General features: G+C 41.0%; 1 protein-coding gene across 3 annotated transcripts in view; it reads right to left on the minus strand.

The window, feature by feature from the left end:
- Window positions 1-4,360: 4,360 nt before the first annotated feature.
- Window positions 4,361-18,697, minus strand: part of axin1 (axin 1) — a 34,308-nt gene continuing 19,971 nt past the window's right edge. Inside the window, exons 6-11 of one of the 3 annotated variants that reach the window (XM_083779677.1) lie at window positions 16,682-17,334; window positions 16,004-16,174; window positions 15,447-15,698; window positions 14,644-14,751; window positions 11,157-11,306; window positions 4,361-10,448 (exon numbers count right to left, since the gene is read on the minus strand). In XM_083779677.1, the coding sequence (XP_083635803.1) occupies window positions 10,322-10,448; window positions 11,157-11,306; window positions 14,644-14,751; window positions 15,447-15,698; window positions 16,004-16,174; window positions 16,682-17,334 (1,461 nt within the window). In that variant the 3' untranslated portion in view covers window positions 4,361-10,321. Of the gene's footprint in view, window positions 10,449-11,156; window positions 11,307-14,643; window positions 14,752-15,446; window positions 15,699-16,003; window positions 16,178-16,681; window positions 17,335-18,697 lie in introns of all 3 variants that reach the window. The other 2 variants (XM_083779676.1, XM_083779678.1) reach the window with 2 other exon arrangements.

Here is an 18,697-nt window from a genome sequence, read left to right on the forward strand (position 1 = left end):
GATTATTATGGGGGCCAGTTTGGAATTGCAGCTGTCCGTAGGTGCTCTTTCAGAGCAGTCAAGGGATTCACATGTCTTAATGGCTGTTGGTAGAGCGTTCCACATTTTAGTGGCATAGGAGCGAAATTAATTTAATCCCTTGTTTGAGCAGAATCTGGGTTGTACGTTTGTTTGTTTGTGTTGTGGAACTTGTGGATGATCAAAGTATACTCTGGTGATGGGGTTCCCCATAACTCTATGGGTCCCCCTTGATACTTACCTATCTGACCACGAAAGACATCTTAATTCTTAATCGTTCCAGCCAACCCGCCACTTTTGATGCGTATGCATATAAAACAGCAAATTGTGCCTGATTTGCTGGGACCAGATTACATACATAACCATATTTCTTACGTCATCATTGAGAGCTAGTCATACATATACTATATATATGTAATTTGTAAAATAAAATAGCAAATTGTGCATGATTTGGTGGGACCAGAGTACATGGTGTGTAACTAGCTCTCAATGATGACGTAAGAAATATGTGGATTAAAGGACCCAATGCCAGAGTGTAATTGGTCTTCGATTGTGACGTAATGACGATATGTTTTAGTGTTGGGAGGATTAAAGGTAATGCTCCTGTGTATACATACATGTATGTAACCTGGTCGCAGCAAATCAGGTACAATTTGCTGTTTTATTTTCATACGCATCAAAAGTGGCGGGTTGGCTGGGACGGTTTTTGGCGCAAAGTAACCACAGTATACCGCTAATCAACTTACAAATTACATATATATAGTATATGTATGACTAGCTCTCAATGATGACGTAAGAAATATGGTCATGTATGTAATCTGGTCCCAGCAAATCAGGCACAATTTGCTGTTTTATTTGCATACGCATCAAAAGTGGCGGGTTGGCTGGGACGGTTTTTGGCGCAAAGTAACCACAGTATACCGCTAATCAACTTACAAATTACACATATATATATATATATATATAGTATATGTATAACTAGCTCTCAATGATGACGTAAGAAATATGTGGATTAAAGGACCCAATGCCAGAGTGTAATTGGTTTTTCGATGGTGACGTAATGTATGACGTAATGTATTTTAGATCATTTAACAAAAAATGTATTATTACAGAAATTGAAGTTAGAGACACATGTTACTCTGATCATGATTTAGTATTAATATCACTATAGTCCAAGATGAAATACATTTAAAACAATTGACAATTTACAATAAATAATAAAATAATTGTACTGTATATGTGATAACATATTTTAATTCAGTTTATATACCTTGTTTTTCATCACATATCAATGATTTATTTTTCTTTGAAAAACTAAAAAGGGATCCAGAATATTTCTAAATTGATAAAACTGTATTTCTTATATAGATAGAAACTTGAACCATACTATATAATACTATAATAATAATAGTAATAATACTAGGTGTTTACATGCATAAAGTAGGTAGGTAGCAAATAGTTACACCTAATAATTAGACATTTCAAACGTTCCTTCACAGAGTTACTGAGATTTCACAGTTTACAGCGGTCGAAAGTACTTGCGCGCTCTGCTTGCGCACTAGTTGGCCATTTATGGCCTACTAGTGTGCAACAAGCAAGTATGCACTCGACAGAGTGCAGTTCTAGTTTTTATTTAGTTTTAGTCACATTTTAGTCATCTGGAATGTCTTAGTGTTTAGTCTAGTTTTAGTCGACAAAATATCATAAGATTTTAGTCGACTAAATCTACAGTTGATTTAGTCGAACAAAATGTATTTTGGTGGCCCTTGATGGACGCGTTGTGGGCTTGTAGATCGGCTATTTTCAGCATGCAACTAATTGTAAAATGACTTATAGTGGATCTCTTGTCCACTAGTCCCTTCATTTTAGTCTAGTTTTTATTTGTTGACGAAATTGTCAGTATATTTAGTCTTAGTTTCAGCTCAGATGGACCGGCCATGTTGTCCGCATGCCTGACTCTCGTCTCTCGCCTCCCAAAACAAGTCCTGTACTCCCAGCTTGTTAAAGGGAAACGGGCCCCGGGAGGTCAAAAGAAGATATATAAGGACAACACTAAAACACACCTAAAGAAGTGCCACATGTCCTAAAAGCTTGGGAAGACAATTAAGGCAACAGACAGGATGACCTGGAGAAACCTTGTCCGTGAGGGTGCAGCAAAATACGATGATGACCTCCGTCATGGTGCACAGGACAAGCACAGCCGCAGACTCAGAAAAGAGAGAGCATCCAATAAACAGGTCCAACCCAAACCCACCACCACATTCCCGGGATTCCCCTCTCCACACTGCACCAGAGTAATCGGGTCCAGAATCAGCCTCCAGTCCATTCACATCTGACTCTGAGGACCCACAAAGACCAAGGAGGAGGACAGTCATACTCGGATACAAGTGACCGCCGATGATGATGATGACTCTGTATATTGGCTTCATGATGGTTAACGGTTGGGGACTTGGGGTAAAAACTTTCAAGCTGATATTGAGCACTTGCCAACCGTTTCTGTGCTATTGAATGATGGGGTGAGCAGTTTGAATTACATAATTCATGGTCATTGACTGATTTGAATTGAGTTACATGGCCTACAGCGTGTACACAAGAAATATGATGCTGATCGGCACAGTAGTTTGCAAATGTAGCTGCTGCAGACAGAAAGAAAGAAGCACACACACACACACACACACACACACACACACACACACACACACACACACACACACACACACACACACACACACACACACACACACACACACACACACACACACACACACACACACACACACACACACACACACACAGGCTGAATGAGTGGACAATACTGTAAGTGGAGCAGTAAACTTCAAGTTGAAAATATTACTTGAGGACCAACAGTGCCCTCTTCAGTCCGTACCACAGCACTGCAGAAGCCCTCAGGTGAAGGCCAAATTCACTACTAAATCTAGCCAAAGAAAAATACATTTGGTTATGTTTTAGAATTTGGTTCTTTTAGAGAAATATCAGTTTGGTTGATTTTTAAGACACAGAGAAACACAACATACAATCAATTGGTGGAAAGTAACTACTTAAATTAGTTAAATACTGTACTTAAATACAATTTTGAGGTATTTGTAATTGAATATTTCCAATTTCCAATAATTACTTGAACTCCACTACATATCAGAGGCAATTATTTGTACTTTTACTCTACTGCAATAACTTAAAAACCTTAGTTACTAGTTACTTTAGATGTTGATTATTATTACAAAACATACAGTCACCACTACATTTGAAAATAGCCGATCACATTGCTCACATTGTAAGCTTGTAGATCTGCTTTTCAAAATATTTATATACATTTGAAAACTTGAAATGAGACATTCTGCCCAAGTAATTTTACCATTGATACTTAAGTACATTTTGAACTAGAAAAATTGCCCTTCTGGGCACAGGTCTCCACCAGGATTCTTCCTCAGCCTAGTGGGAATATGCGTGCACAGTTTCATCGCAATCGGACGCTGCGTTGAGGAGTTGTGGCGATTTGTACAAAGCGGGCTACTCCTGAAAACTGTAGGAGCCAATCGTAGCCAATCAGGATGGAATATGAGAAATCAAACAAATTGTGTTTTACATATGTCGGCCTCCTGGTGGCGCTATAAAGAGCACATGTGAAAAATTCCAGACAAAGGTTTTTCCTTGGCCTCTAAGTTGGCATACAAAGTTATCCACAGATCCGTGCAGTTAGAGGTAAAAACACTTTTCGGCCAGTTATAGCGCCACCTTGAGGCTGACTTGAAATTGTTCATGTGGCATTTCGTCCTCGGCCTAGTGGGAATGTGGGTGCACAATTTCACGGAAATCACGCGATGTGTTCATGATTTGCAGCATTTTGTTTGAAACTGAGCACTCCTGTGAACTTTGGAAGCCAATCTTAACCAATCAGGATGGAGTGTGAGAAATCTGAAAGACCGGTTTCGTTGAATGGCTCTAGAGAGACTGTGTACCAATTTGCGTGATGTTTGGACAAAATCTGTAGGTGTACTGTGAAAAAACTTGTTTTGCACAAAGCGGCCTCCTGGTGGCGCTATAACAGGCCGTTCTGGAAAGTTTGGGGCAGAGGTTCATCGTTGGCATCCAGGGAGTGTGTGTGCAAAATTTGGCATCGACCGGGTTAACGGTGGCCGAGATTAGCTGCTCACGGTCACACGGACGGACACACACACGGACGGACGGACGGACGGACGGACGGAGTGCAAAACATACTCTCCCCCATGCCTTTGGCCTGGTGGAGACAATTACAGACTTTTACTTGTAACAGAGTATTTCTATATTGCAGTATTGATACTTTTACTCAAGTGAAACATTTGAGTACTTTTTCCACCATTTAATATATACCCAAGCATAGTCAGTAGTCAAGCTGTGGTTTATTGCATGTATTTAATGTCCAAGTACCTTAAAATGATAACGACACTAGTTGGCAAAAAGAAACAGGTCCCAGGGTACCACATGTGCTAGTTGGGCTGCTGGTTGATCACACAATAATACATATTTACAAAGACGAGACCGACTCCAGACAAACACTTAAAACAGAATGTACAAAATTAAAATAAGTACTGTATAAAGCTAGTCCCTGGTAAATTGATCTGACTGACAATCACTTAGCAGACATCATTAAGATTGTAATAAAGGCACTCTTATGTTTATTATGTACATTTCAATGATCTTAAATAAGGTAAGATCACCTTTAGGGGATTTCACAGTAATCGTTTAATGATTTGATACCCTCCGCTTGGAAAGAAACACTGAACAAAAAAGATCAAACAAAACAGATTATTGCTGGTGGATAGAAAACTTGTATCTCCATATGTCATCCTTTTTAAATGTTTTTTTTTCTTCTTCATATTCATACTCATATGAGTGTCGCGTAAAAGTTAAGAGAAAATAGCTCATCTGCAATCTCAATGCGTTGAGCTTGAAGATTGGCTATTTGCGAGAAATCTTTTAAATATTAGGAAAACATTTTGCCTATGATGACATGCCCAGAATAGGGATGCCAGGTTGAAAGTGGTCAAGTCTCTGTACGTGTTTTGAGGTTATTTTTCTGCATTTCTTGAAAAGTAACAGTTTTGGACAAACAAGTTTTCCCCCCGACACAGACAATGTGATGGTTGTGTATCCACATTTTTAAAGGAACACTTCAATCATCGGACATCATTGATATAATATTTGTGTGCACTTGAAATTTCAAAAAAGTTGCTAATAACTGGCTACTATTTTAGTAGTGTGCTAACATTCCAGGAAAACCCAGTGTTTCCAATAGCTTGAATTAAACGAACTGAAGTCAGGTACATTTGTAAGCCATCTACACTGCAGTGATTCCCAAATCTTTTAGCTTAAGACCATACTATTTTCATTACTTCTTAAACAATTTCTTATTTTTATGTATGGAATTATGTTTGAATTATATTTTAATTTATAAAATGTATATAATAAATTTAAATAATTAAATAAAAAAACATTTTGGAAATAAAATAAAAATAGGGCCATTTTCTCCCCACCCGCAGTTTGGGAACCACTGATCAGATCTACTACAGCATGTCTCGGAGTCGATATAGAGCGAGAAATTGTACCGTGATAATAGCGAGCATTAGTGAAAAGAGGTGAAGTGTTCCTTTAAGGTCATGGAGTAAACCTCTCACAATCAAACAAACAAGGTGTTCTTGTAAGGAAAAGTGGAGGATAATGCACTGGACTGTATGTTACTTAAAAATTATACAGATAAAGAAATGTGCTTCTAAATAAATACAAAAACAGCATCAGAAAAGGAGATATTCCTTACATTGGGTATCTATGCAACACAACACCCAACAATTACAGCACTCTGATTTGAAGGTCCACTCTGCTCATAATACCTATTTTTCCACTCTAATTACAAAGACAATTAACTACCACATTCCTCATTGCGGACTCCAGCACAATGGGTAAAGGTGCACAAAATGGCAGCCTAAAGGATTGACATTGCTTGGTCTTCTCGGCCTATCCTTGTGTTGAATGTGCACCCGGGATGCAATGTTATAAAACGCTAACCATTCAATACACCACACATGATGTATGCACATGTGATTGAACAACATTCAGAAGCCATTCTATTGATCCCTAACCCAGTGTTTCGTGAGGTTTCTGAAAATATATCTGGAAAAAAATGAAGTAAATCAGACATTAAACAATTTAGACCTGAGGACCAGATTCTACAAATATCTTCTAAATCCTGACTATGTCAGTGGTTCTCAAACATTTTCCTGACAAGGATCCCCAGAATGATCCCTCAGTATTTGGCCAGAAGCAAATATTTGAGCTAAAAACGTTCAATGTGAAAGAATAGTCAAAGATTTGCACATTTTCACGATTATTCAAAAATACCAGATCTACAAGGTCGTAGTGCGGCACCGCTATGAGCTTGTAGTCGTGGGATGTACACGCAGATCTGACACACCAAAGGTCGGACATGCGGAATCAACGGTCGGGCATGCGCTGCTCCCGTGCTTGCGGTTATGGTTACGTTAGGGTTTGAGATCTGCTATTTTTCAACAGCTAAAGTTTAAAATAATGGTTAAAGTGGTTAAAAGCTATAAGGTGACACAGATGCGTCCTCAGGTCTAAATGGGTTCATTGAAGCCAATTTGCAGTGTAGAACAGGTTAACGACATCCAAACGGGAGGCTGTCATCTTATGCACCTGAACCATTCTTTAAAACATTCTGTCATTCTGTGCAAGAGCTTCGACTTTGACACAAGGATTTGGATAATCAAAGAGATCAAGACATTTTTTTATCACAAAATGAAGAGTCTACCCAGGTGACAGGGTAAATAAAGAGTAAGGAGTAACGTAAGGAGACAAGCTTATTAACAACATCTAGCTGTTACTACTGTTTTCTCTTTGGTGTGATGTGACCTATTAAAACAAAAAGTATTATTATTTTACACTAATAATAAAATCCTGCCAGGCACCAAATGTAGCTATGTTAAGCCAAATGGTTAACGGCTACAAGTCACAAATTATTTTGCATTATGAATTTAGGGCTACACACTCTCAATTGATCCATCAATGAATCCAATCTCATTAGATTATTATTGTTTTTGTTGGCTCATCAATTTGTTTTCCATTCTATAACTCCCTTCTCCCTCTTGCACCATTAAAGTAATACACATGTTGAGATTTGATTAACCCAGGAGCTATTCATTGTGAATCGTTGTGCATATAAGCATTAATTTACAAGGACAGTAACGTGGGAAAAGCCAATGAAAGAAAGGCGTTGGCTAATTGGATGACAATCTTTCTCGAGCTGGGATCAGCCCTATACAAAAACAGGCATAAACACGATTGCTGCGTTTCAGTGTCTGGTAGACGCAATTAGAGAAGGAATTAACTGTTTGACTGTCAGTGTATAACACTTGCTTACACTTCAAATGCTTACATCGCACAAGCATTTCACTTCTAAATAGCTTTAGGATGATACTTGCTGGCACACAGCATGAACTGTCTATATAAAAAACACACCGTTCATTGGTGGATAGTAACTAAGTACATTATGAATGAAATAGCCGATCTACAAGATCTGCTATTTTCACTATTTAGTATTTTTTATTTCAGATATTTACTTTTTTTTTTTTTTACATTTGGGAAATGTTCTACTTTTCAATTCAGCAATGCACTTTGTAATTTGTACTTTTGAATACTTATATTTACTTTGTCCACCACTGATACTGGTACATGATACAATACTGAGCTTGGGGTAATTCTGAATACAGTACTTCCAGTCCACATTCTGAACCTCAACGTGTGTCGTCGTCGCCATGACTAGATAAAGAAAAATAAAAAAACATAAAAAAGTAAATACAAAGCACTACACAGGCATGATCAGTGTGGGCATCCTGGAGAAATCATTTATCATAGCTCAGTGGTTTTCAACCAGTGGTCCGGGGACCACCAGTGGTCCTTGAGGGGGGTCCCCAGGTGGTCCCCAGCTAAATGATGGAGAGTTGTTAAACCAAATGGACCCTTGTAGGTCTTTAACTCTGGACCCGTACGGGTCCATTTGGATTCATTTTACGCTCTCAAGAGTTAAATTATTGTTAAATATCTGCATTACTTAATTTACAAGAAGTCTACACAATTAGAGAATGTAGAATAATTGTTATTTTGATCAACAAAATATTCTTTCTCATCTCATCAAATGGTCGTCCGTGACTCAAATGCAGAATCAAAAGAAATGGGCCTTGAAATGTAAAGGGTTGAAAACCACTAACGTCCATCAACGCTGACTATGCTTAAATGCAGCCGATTACAGTTTCAATGTGGACTTCAGTGCTTTCTGAATGAATGCCTCAAAACAGTGGTTTTCAACCAGTGGTCCTTGAGCGGGTTCCAGGTGGTCCCCAGCTGAATGATGGAGAGTTGCTTATAGACTCTTGAGAGTGTAAAATGCTCAAGAGTTACATTATTGTTAAACATCTGCATTACTTAATTTACAAGAAGTCTATACAATATTAGAGAATGTAGAATAATTGTTATTTTGATCAACGTTTGTTATTTGCGTTTGCGATAACAAAATATTCTTTAGTTTTGGGTCCGTGAGGCTAAACCTCATCAAATGGTGGTCCGTGGCTCAAATGCTGAATAAATAATGGACCTTGATGAAAAGGGTTGAAAACCACTGCCTCAAAAGAATGCAAACATGCTATGAGCACCCATAAAGTCAAGACTGTATTAGTATACTACACACTTGCATTCGTTTTTTTCCTTTCTTATTTTGTTGCAGAAGTAGCAATGTTTCAATATGAAATGTTTTGATGTTTTTTTTATACCTCAACACACCTTATAGGCACAATTATGTCATTTTGATCAGGAGAAACGGTGACATTTCTAAAACGCCATGCACATTTGTTCAGTTGATGCACAGATGATATAAAACCAAGTCATGTTATGCTTAAAAAAAAGGGAAAAAAAGACATACGGTATATAAAATTAATATAAGTCAAAAGTATAATGGAAAGTGCATGCCCAGATTTTGGGCACAAATGTGCTTACATTATGTCAGTCAATATGATTTTGTTGTACTCATTAACATACAATGTAACCACATGAACCCTAGCATCCTCATGGGTGTATCTTAATGAGTGAACATTAGGCAAAATAGTAGATCTACAAGCTCACAATGCATGGCAAAGAGATTGGGTGAGGGGGGAAAAAGTAGGCGATTAAGTACAGACCCCTGGGGGACAAAATATATAAAGGGTTTAAGTGGTTATGATAATTTTCTTTCTGCTTCATGTGGATTGGGTACAGAGAATAGCATGATGGGATGTAATGGTGTTCAATGGATACATTTGCATACAACCTGTCATGACCACAAGTCCTAATCCATCTGAAACAACCTCATACCGAGTGATTGCAATGTTTTTCTTTCCTTCAAGCATATAAACATTGGGTTTTTTTTCCAATACAAATTTCCAATGAAATTTCCACGGGGGAAAGGCAGATAATCCAATTGCAGATTACATGTAAACATAGTCAGGGTTGTAGCCTATAATACAGTGAAAGTGCCACATAATATGGCGGGATGCCACTTAACAGAGTACTGACGTTGAGTGTTAAATGCACTTGGTATAGCATGGACAATAATAGTTCCTGAAGGCCGTCACAAATTATACGAAAAACCATCCCTATCCAAGGTCGTGATCATGTTGAATTGGAACTGCGACAGTGCTTTTATATAAGATTGAAACTGACAGCTCTTTTAAATACTTAAATAGATATAAAACTTTGTTATTTTTTTAAACAGACAAACTGTACAATATCTGGTACCAATACATATAAAAATTACAAGCGTGGTTACATTAGAAAGGATACCTTCTGATAAGTCATATCAAAAATAATGCAGCTTTAGTAGCACTTTCGTAGTCCATTTTTTATCTAATCAAACTTTACATTGCTACATTACACTCCAGACAAAGAAGAGAATGAGGTATTTTCTTCTAGTCCAATGTCTTGTGGTACTCAGTATAATGCAAGGAGGGCACTGAGCATGTTTAGAAAAAGACTACATACGTATGTCTTAAAAGTCACAAAGTCACCGACCGCGGCGGCCACTGTCAGGCCCTTTCTTACCGCGCTGCATTCCCTCTCCAGATCCCCCTCCTTACTTTGCCACTTCCTTTCCCCATGCCACTGCCGGTTATCCATTCTGAACACTTCCTCGTTTTCCATCCAACCGCTTATCGATTCCACCAAAGACAGACTTCTTTAGACACCTTCCTCTTCAATCAACATCTCAATCTATTTTTTCAACTTTCCCGATAATCTTCTCCTCAAAGATGGGCAAGATAGCATCATCTTCACGTACCTCTTCGAACACCACTCCACAGTCAAACTCGTCGCTTACCTTCTTGAAATAATACCTACAATCATTTACGAGAAGAAAAGAAAAGTTAAAATCCACTCTACATTAATATCTACCAACTAAAAACCCTTTTGTATGTATACATGTATTTATTTGCCATTTACCAAGGTAATTGTACTTTATCTCTTTTCCTGTCCACTTAATCAGCTTAGTCAATAGAGCGTCGCAGTCCCTCCCCCTATCAGAACGACGAGTGGCCCAGGAAATGAAATGCAATGCATTTCTCCTATAGGATTTTCTTTAAGTATTTATTTGAAGACGGTTACGCCGCGGACAAAGCCAACTCGGATCGTGACAAATCATGACAATGAACACAATATTTTGGGCCGATCAAATCATTAGAAAGAAGAAAATAAAGGCAGGAGACAACACTATTTGTTTTGTTTTTCTTCTTATAAATTATTTGATCGGCCCAAAACATTGTGTTCATTTTTTTCTGGTTGTTCTGGTCTGGTTGTCTAACCCGTACAGTATGTCCTGTGGTTTACTAGGTTTTATCTTGCAGGAAGTCTGTTTTATGAAAATATAATCTTATTCTAGTAATTACATATTTTATAAATGTTATTATTATTATTATTATTATTGGATTAACACTGGATTATTTTGGACTAAGTATATCTAAAACAAATCTATTTGTCTGCACTACTCTAAACAATAATACAGATAGCATGAACACATTGAATGTGGTGTTAAACATTACACTCACCTGTAACTCCCTTTCTTAGTTAGCAACTCCTTGAACTGGCCCAGCGTGACAATCCTCCCTTTGACAGATGTCCTGTATGGTATAGGTTCTCCACAGAAGTAGTAGGCCACTGTAATGTTCTCACAAGGGGACTTTTTAGTTGCTTTATGTCTGCCAAACAAAAAGACAAAAATAATAATAAATACACCTTTTCATATTTCATGTCCATAACGTTAGAATGAGACATTTTCTTAGCTGCCATCAACATCTCAGTAGGAGCCCTTCTCAGACTAGCTCAAACCAAAGACTTTAAGCCTGCTTTATATGTGTTATGGCAAATTATATTAAATGTATGATAATGTTGCAAAGACAAATCACAGTCTGAATTTACCCCTAGACCTGGGAGGACTGCAGAGACAATATAACATCTGTAGTATTTCAATAACAATTTGTCAGTTCATCACTCAAGATCATCATTTCCGCATTCGACTGCAGGGTAAATATTGATGTTACATCTATAGAAAGAACAAAGCAATCTAAAAAAAAAATCTAAATATTGTTTTCTCTCTCTCGTCCAAGTCGAGTAGAATGTTAGAGGAAACGCAGCCTTTTTTAGGTATTACTTCCACCTGGCAAAGATTACATTTCCATCAAAGTCAACGTAGCTGTGGCCTTTTATATAATGTGAAGAGATACACACATTACACACAAAAGATGCATTTCCATGAAATAATAAGACTTGCAAGATCATGATGTCAAGAAATGAATAAAATATAGAAATGTATATGCCTGCCAAAATTATGCTTGTAAAAAGCGAAAGGCTTTAAAGGTTTATCAACTACGTAAATCATGGCGTCCCTTTTCTGGGCATGTCATCATACTAAGTGAACAATCGGATGAAAATAGCTGCTCACAATGCGTTGTCAGATTGTAGATCGGCTATTTTTGGCAAAGAGAATTGGTGTAGAGAGGGAAAAAGGATGGGACCAAGTATACACCCCTTGGAGACATCGGTCAAAAAAAGTATATGGTTTAAGTGGTTAAAACTTAAAAGAGCACTTTGCTTGCTCCCCAGTAAAGCGCGGAGTCGCAGACAGTTCAGGAAACAGAGTAGCTAGTTTCTATGAGCAATGTTGGGATAGAAAATAATATCACGAGAACAAATCGTTATTCAAGATGTTCCTCCAGGCATCTATAGCGCCGGCACCAACACCTGCTCTCAGTTACCATTACACCTCATCAACTCAGTGGAAAAAGCAATAACAGTTTCCTACAGCAGATACTGACTGCATGTCCGATGCCGTTATTTTCTAGCTCCCTGGCTTGTGTTGTTTCGTACCCGTAGCTTGTTTTAAAATTGCACTCTTTTGTCACACATTCTTTCCCCATCTGAAAATATGTTTGAAATGAAACCTTCCACTCGTTTGTTCGAGACCACTGAGAGGGGGATATGTCCTATTATTATGAACACCTACTAAGGTTGGGCAATTAACCGGAAATATATTGAAACCGATACAGAACTAATAACCAACTTATAACCAAATAATCAAGAGTTTATATATTTTGCTATAAATCTGTGGAATCAACACAAAATAATTATATTGCTGAACAGTGAACAATCTGATTGTTTTTATAATCAACTAAATTGATTAGTCTGATTAACCACTTGACCCTTTATAATTATTTGATGTACAATGGTGGTGTACAACGAAGTGAAAATATCGGCAACGTGCAATCTGCAACGTGTTGTGAGTTTGTAGATTTGCTACTTTTGCCTTTTCCTTTTTTTTTTAAAGGTTCATTGATCGTTATTGAGACAAAAGTATGAAATAATCGTGCTCAATTGGTTTGAAGTCATATCGCCCTGCCCTAACACCTATTACTTTCACCTACGGTACACAGCCGTACCTCGACAACAAACAACAAGGCACCAAAATTTTTGTAAGAATCAACTATTCACAAACCCACAAGTTTTTGTATGATATTTTCACAACTCCACAGAGTTCAGGTTATTGAGTTAATGGTGCCTCCCGTTTTTCAAAAGCAACCGTGGTGTTCCTCGAGGGCTACATTAACCGAAGCCAACACGGGGCCGATTGCAGTGTTCAAGAGGCATACAAAGTACTCAATCCCAGTCCCCCTGGGTCTAATGGGCCGATATATCCACGGGCAATGCAAGGCTATCTGCCTTTCATCTGCTCCTCTCAATACAGCTCCCTTGTTCCCCTGCATCCCCTGGACTACCCTTATGAAGAGAAGAGGCATGGGAACATCAAAGAGACACCGTGCTCTGAAAGACGGCATCAAAAAACTAGCCCTGTCCCTAGACTGCACCATGTCTCCATCAGCCAGTACAGTACACTCTGGTACCATCTACTGAAAACAACAACAACAATAATAAAAATCATAATAATCACTCTAAGCGAGATGAAATAAATAAATAAATTCATTTCTTTGACATTGATTACAGAATGGCTAAAAAAAAAAAAAATCCTTTCCTTTGCAATGGGTAATGATTCAACATGTAATGGACGAGCCACGGGGTTGAGGTGTTAAAGACATCAAGCATTGAATCTAATCCCCCCCCACACATTCAGACATAACAAACACAACAATTAATTGCATTATTAAAAAAAACAAAAAAACAGGGATACTGCCTAGGACTCTACAAGGGGAATGCAGGCTACTTCCAAGTAACAAAGCACATTAAATTCACTAAATAACCTGGTGGGTCTACAAATACATAAATGCACACAGCAGTGTCCGTTAGCCCATACACACAAACACGCACACACAGCATTCTCATCCCGATCTCACCCAAACACGGTGAAATAACACAGATTGAATTTTGTACATACACTACTAGGAAAACCCCCAAATCCGTACACATTAAACTGAAATCCTCCCCATTGACAACGACGGAGGGGCAAACTTGACCGAGTTGCAACCCAGTATCACAGAATCGTACAATAATGTTGTGGGGAGCGCATTTGCCCTGACTGAGATAATGGGGTGAATGAAAGCCACGCCTCCGTCGCGGCCAAAACAGTATAGTAGTGTAAAGGCGCATACATAGTCTGGATTTTCGGTGGTTAGGTGACCACCGAACTACAACATGACGTCACGAGCCGCGGTGAAGAGCAAACCACCGCCACCGCTCCAGCCCTTCTCTCTGTTTTTACTCACCACCGCTCAATGTTATTTCAGCTCCGGTGGTCAGCTCACCACTGGAGCGGTGGTCACCTCACCACCGAAAATCCAGACTATGAATAGGCCTTAATATGTACAGATTTGGGGTTTTTCTAGCAGACAGCGGTATGTACGGAATTGCCAATCCGTGTTATAATTATGTTCACTGTGGTTGGGGTGAGATCGGGGCTCGCATTCTACACTGCCAGCGATGGGCATGGGAGGTAAGATGGGGGTGACCTTTGACATGTCTATGGGATGGGACTAGTGGGAGGGAGGAGGGGAGGAGGGGGGAGGAGGGGGGGCTGGTAGGACGTACTCAGACTCGGAGAGCTCACTGTCAGAGACGGCGGGCACCACGCTGAGCGGAGGGAATAGTGCAGGCCTTAGGGCAGTGCGACCCCTCTGGATCACCTCCATCACATACCTGAGGGACCGGACAATCCCAGCAGTTAGACACATGGACTGCTGTGTGTGTGTGTGTGTGTGTGTGTGTGTGTGTGCGTGTGCGTGTGCGTGTGCGTGTGCGTGCGCGTGCGCGTGCGCGTGCGCGTGCGCGTGCGCGCGTGCGTGCGTGGAGGGGACGTTAGTTCCGCAGGCTAGATCTAACATACACATCATACAGTGTAAGTTAACGCCTGGCTTACATGCACTCTGATATTAAAGTCCTGCGATTATATCCAGCTTATCGACCAAAGAGAAAATGGAAATGAAGGACATTCGATGCCAATTAGACGGTGTCAAACTTCCCACCCCTTTGTGTTTGTAGACTTCTCTTACACACGGTCAAACTCTCTTCTTTCCTGCCTTGATCTCCCTACCCCACCCCCCCCCCCTCCCAGTCTCTCCTCCTCCCTTTATTTGTTTTTCTTGGAAAAATTGCATGATGGGAACTATGCACATAAACGAATTTCACCCACTTCTTTTTTAACTTGTAAAACTGTGAGGTGACAATAAAGCTGATTCGGAATCATCCCTTGTTAAAGTAAAACAACTCGTGCTGGAAAAACATCGGCGGCCGGCCGATAGCCGGCTGGAAGGAAACACGTTGCGCGTGAACCTTGACGCTTTTAGTTTATGGAATATGTCGGCGTCTTGGCCCGGGGAAAAAAAAAAACTCACCTTTGCTTGGGTTGCAAGGTTCCAGACTTCTTCTTCTCCTCTTCAAGCCGTCGCCGCGCCTCCTCCAGCTGGGTGAGGGGGTTGGGGGCTGGGTTGGGGGGCATGGTGGGGTCCTGGATGAAGGGATGCGACGGCTGCACGTTGTTCCGTAGCTGGGCGCTGACCCACGGGTGCACTCCTCCCGGCCTCTCCACCGAGCTGAGCCGAGACGTGTCATGGCCCCCCGCGGTCTTCTTGGACCCCGTGGTGCTCCTTGAAGACAAACGATAAAAACGTTTTTTTTTTTTTTTTTTTCAAACGACGCAGCAGTATTACAAAACCCCATTAAGACCTTAAGACCTGGAATAAATCATCTCTTCATAATGCCAACAGTAGTAACCCCGTGTCGATAGTAACCCCGTGGCTGTGTTTCAGCCGTAAAGCGTGAGCTCTCGTCTATCGCAAGCTCCATCCACATCCCACGATAAACGAGACTTCGACATTTTGTAGACGAGCTCTTTCACATTTTGTAGAATCGACCTCAGGTCTCAAGCGGGGCAGTTTTACGGTTCACTTACCCGTATGGACTCTTCTTATGCAGGCGCCCGCTCTCTTTCTCTCCCTCCATCATCCACAGAAGGATCTTCTGGTTCCTCTCCATCTCCTCCGGAGGCAGCGGCGTTTCGCCAGGCCGCGCAGTCGACTCCTCGCCTTTCTTGAACGTTCTCTTACATGCCGTGCCACCTTTGCTGCTAGATGGACAATGAAAATAAGTTCCCGAAAGTAGACTATATACAAGTAGAAAGTAGACCATATACAAGTGAAAGTAGACCATATACAAGTGAAAGTAGACCATATACAAGTGCACAACAGGTTGTGCTGTGCTTGTAAATCTGCTATTTCCGCTGAATGTTCATCTATTTTTTTAACCAAAAGAATATTATTTTTGCTCAGAATAGCCCATTCAGGCCTGACGTCGACATTAAAAAAAAGGTTTTCTAAATCATGACAATTTTCTGAAAGATTTGAGGCACATTTCAAAGATTTTTCAAAAATAGCAGACCTACAAGCTCATAGCGCGCCACCGAGTGGCGCGCTATGAGCTTGTAGATCTGCTATTTTTCAATAGCTAAATTATAACATAATGTTTAAAACACCAAAAGGGGTTCCCGCCCCAAAATGGGACAGGGACGCTAGGATTGGAGATGATTTGGAAAAAAGAAAAACAGTACACAGTGTCCGTGTCGGGTCCATACCTGTGACCGGCGGGGTCCGCCGGGTTGGCGCGCATTAGGCCGTCCGCATAATTCCGAGACTGCGAGCCATAATGGCCGTGCTCCGCGCCCCAGGGGAAGGCGCCGTGCACACGCATGGCCGCCTCTGCCTCCACCTGCTCTTTGGGCTTCCCCCCTCCTCCCCCCGTGTGATGGATGTGGTGCACGTGCTTGTGGTGGTAGAGGTGGCTGCCGGTGTCTCCCTTCGGCCCGTGCCTGGCCGCGCCGGGATGTTTGCCCTGGCCCGACGAGGAAGACGACAGAGGCACTCCGTTTCCGGTCGGCGCTTTGCCTCCGGTCGGGAAGCCATCCGGGGAGCGGGACTTGGGGGAATGGCGGCCCGTGCCTGGCGACTGGCAACCGGGCGTCTTCATGACGCGCTGGACGTGGTCGTCCAGGATGCTCTCGGGGTTCTCCTCGTGAGCGTCTCTCTGCGGCGGGCCGTTGTTGTAGCCGACGTCTCTCTGCGGCGGGCCGTTGTTGTAGCCGACGTCTCTCTGCGGCAGGCCGTTGTTGTAGCCTACGTCGGCGTAGCGCGAGCTGTAATGCTGCGGATAGGCCGCGCCGGGCGGAAGCCTGTGATTGGACGACGACGAAGTGGCCGCGGAGACGTCGAGATCGTCGCTTTCCTCCTCCTGTCGAGGGATAGACATAGAGTTATGAATAATAGAGACGGCACCAGAATTCCCCTCCTATCCACTTGCACGGATTTGCTCACCGAGCGCAAAGGAATACAATACAAAATCATTAAGAAAAGGGAGGACAGATGCACAACGGAGAGCGCTTGTTTCACCTGGCTGGTAATGATACGCGTGTCATTCTTGTTTTGTATGAACCGTATAGGAAGTTGTTGTTGTTTTTTAGTCAGCATTCTGTACGTTCCATAGGGCTGGACCACACATTGCTGTCCCTATTGAGTGAAAGATCAACTAAATATTTATTATTTATTTATTTAATTTAGAGGGCAATTATAAGGTATTATTAATTAAGGCATACAAGGGATCCTTTTTTAACATCAGAATTATATACGGTACACAACAGTCACCCGAAAGGTTTTGGGGATAAGCTTACGGTATTTTTATTTTTTTTTACTCGTTTTGTTTAAAATAAGGACACATAACCGTGTAATGTGTTATAGTCATTCCAACCTGCAGATGGCAGATTTGAACCAACATGCTAATGAGTTGCTATGGGATTCTTTAATATTACTGCCGAGATGATGAGGTAGAACATGCATAGGGTGGTCAGTCAAATGTGCAGTTGCTGCCATGTACTGTATGTAATGTATGCAGCATGACATACGTACCTTTGTGATGTTTCAGCTAGAAATAATAGTCACTATATCCATTTTGAACTGAGTGAGGACATCTTTTCGTTTTCCCTTAGTAGAGAGAGTGTGTGTACAGGGGGGGGTACAGTTGTGGTTTCATTGTTATTGTGTGTGTGTGTGTGTGTGTGTGTGTGTGTGTGTGTGTGTGTGTGTGTGTGTGTGTGTGTGTGTGTGTATGTGTATGTGTATGTGTATGTGTGTGTGTGTGTGTGTGTGTGTGTGTGTGTGTGTGTGTGTGTGTGGGGGGGGGTGGGTGGGTGGGTGGTGGGGTTGGGTTGGGTGACAATTCTTTGTGTCAACTGTGTTGCTCAGCAACAGATTTCCAACTGAGAAACCATGAAGTGGATTTTCCTATAAATCATGCTTTAGAACAGAGGTTCCCAACCACCGGTACGTGGACCGGTGCCGGTCCGGTCCGTGGGACATATACCACCGGTACGCGAGAACTTAAGGGAATCCCCGACTGTGAATCTATAACCCATGCGTCACACCAGGATTTTCCAAACAGCAGTAAAAAGAAGGATTCGTCCAAAATCTTTTCATGAAAAAGGCATAATCCTAACCTTGTATTTAATCATAAATTAATAATTATATAACATTAGGTTGTGAACTTGTGATATAATAATAATATAGCAGGGGGTAGGCTACTTGAGGCCAGTCAACTGTCT

Source organism: Protomyctophum parallelum, assembly GCF_964188405.1.
Source record: "Protomyctophum parallelum genome assembly, chromosome: 13".
NCBI lineage: Eukaryota > Metazoa > Chordata > Actinopteri > Myctophiformes > Myctophidae > Protomyctophum > Protomyctophum parallelum.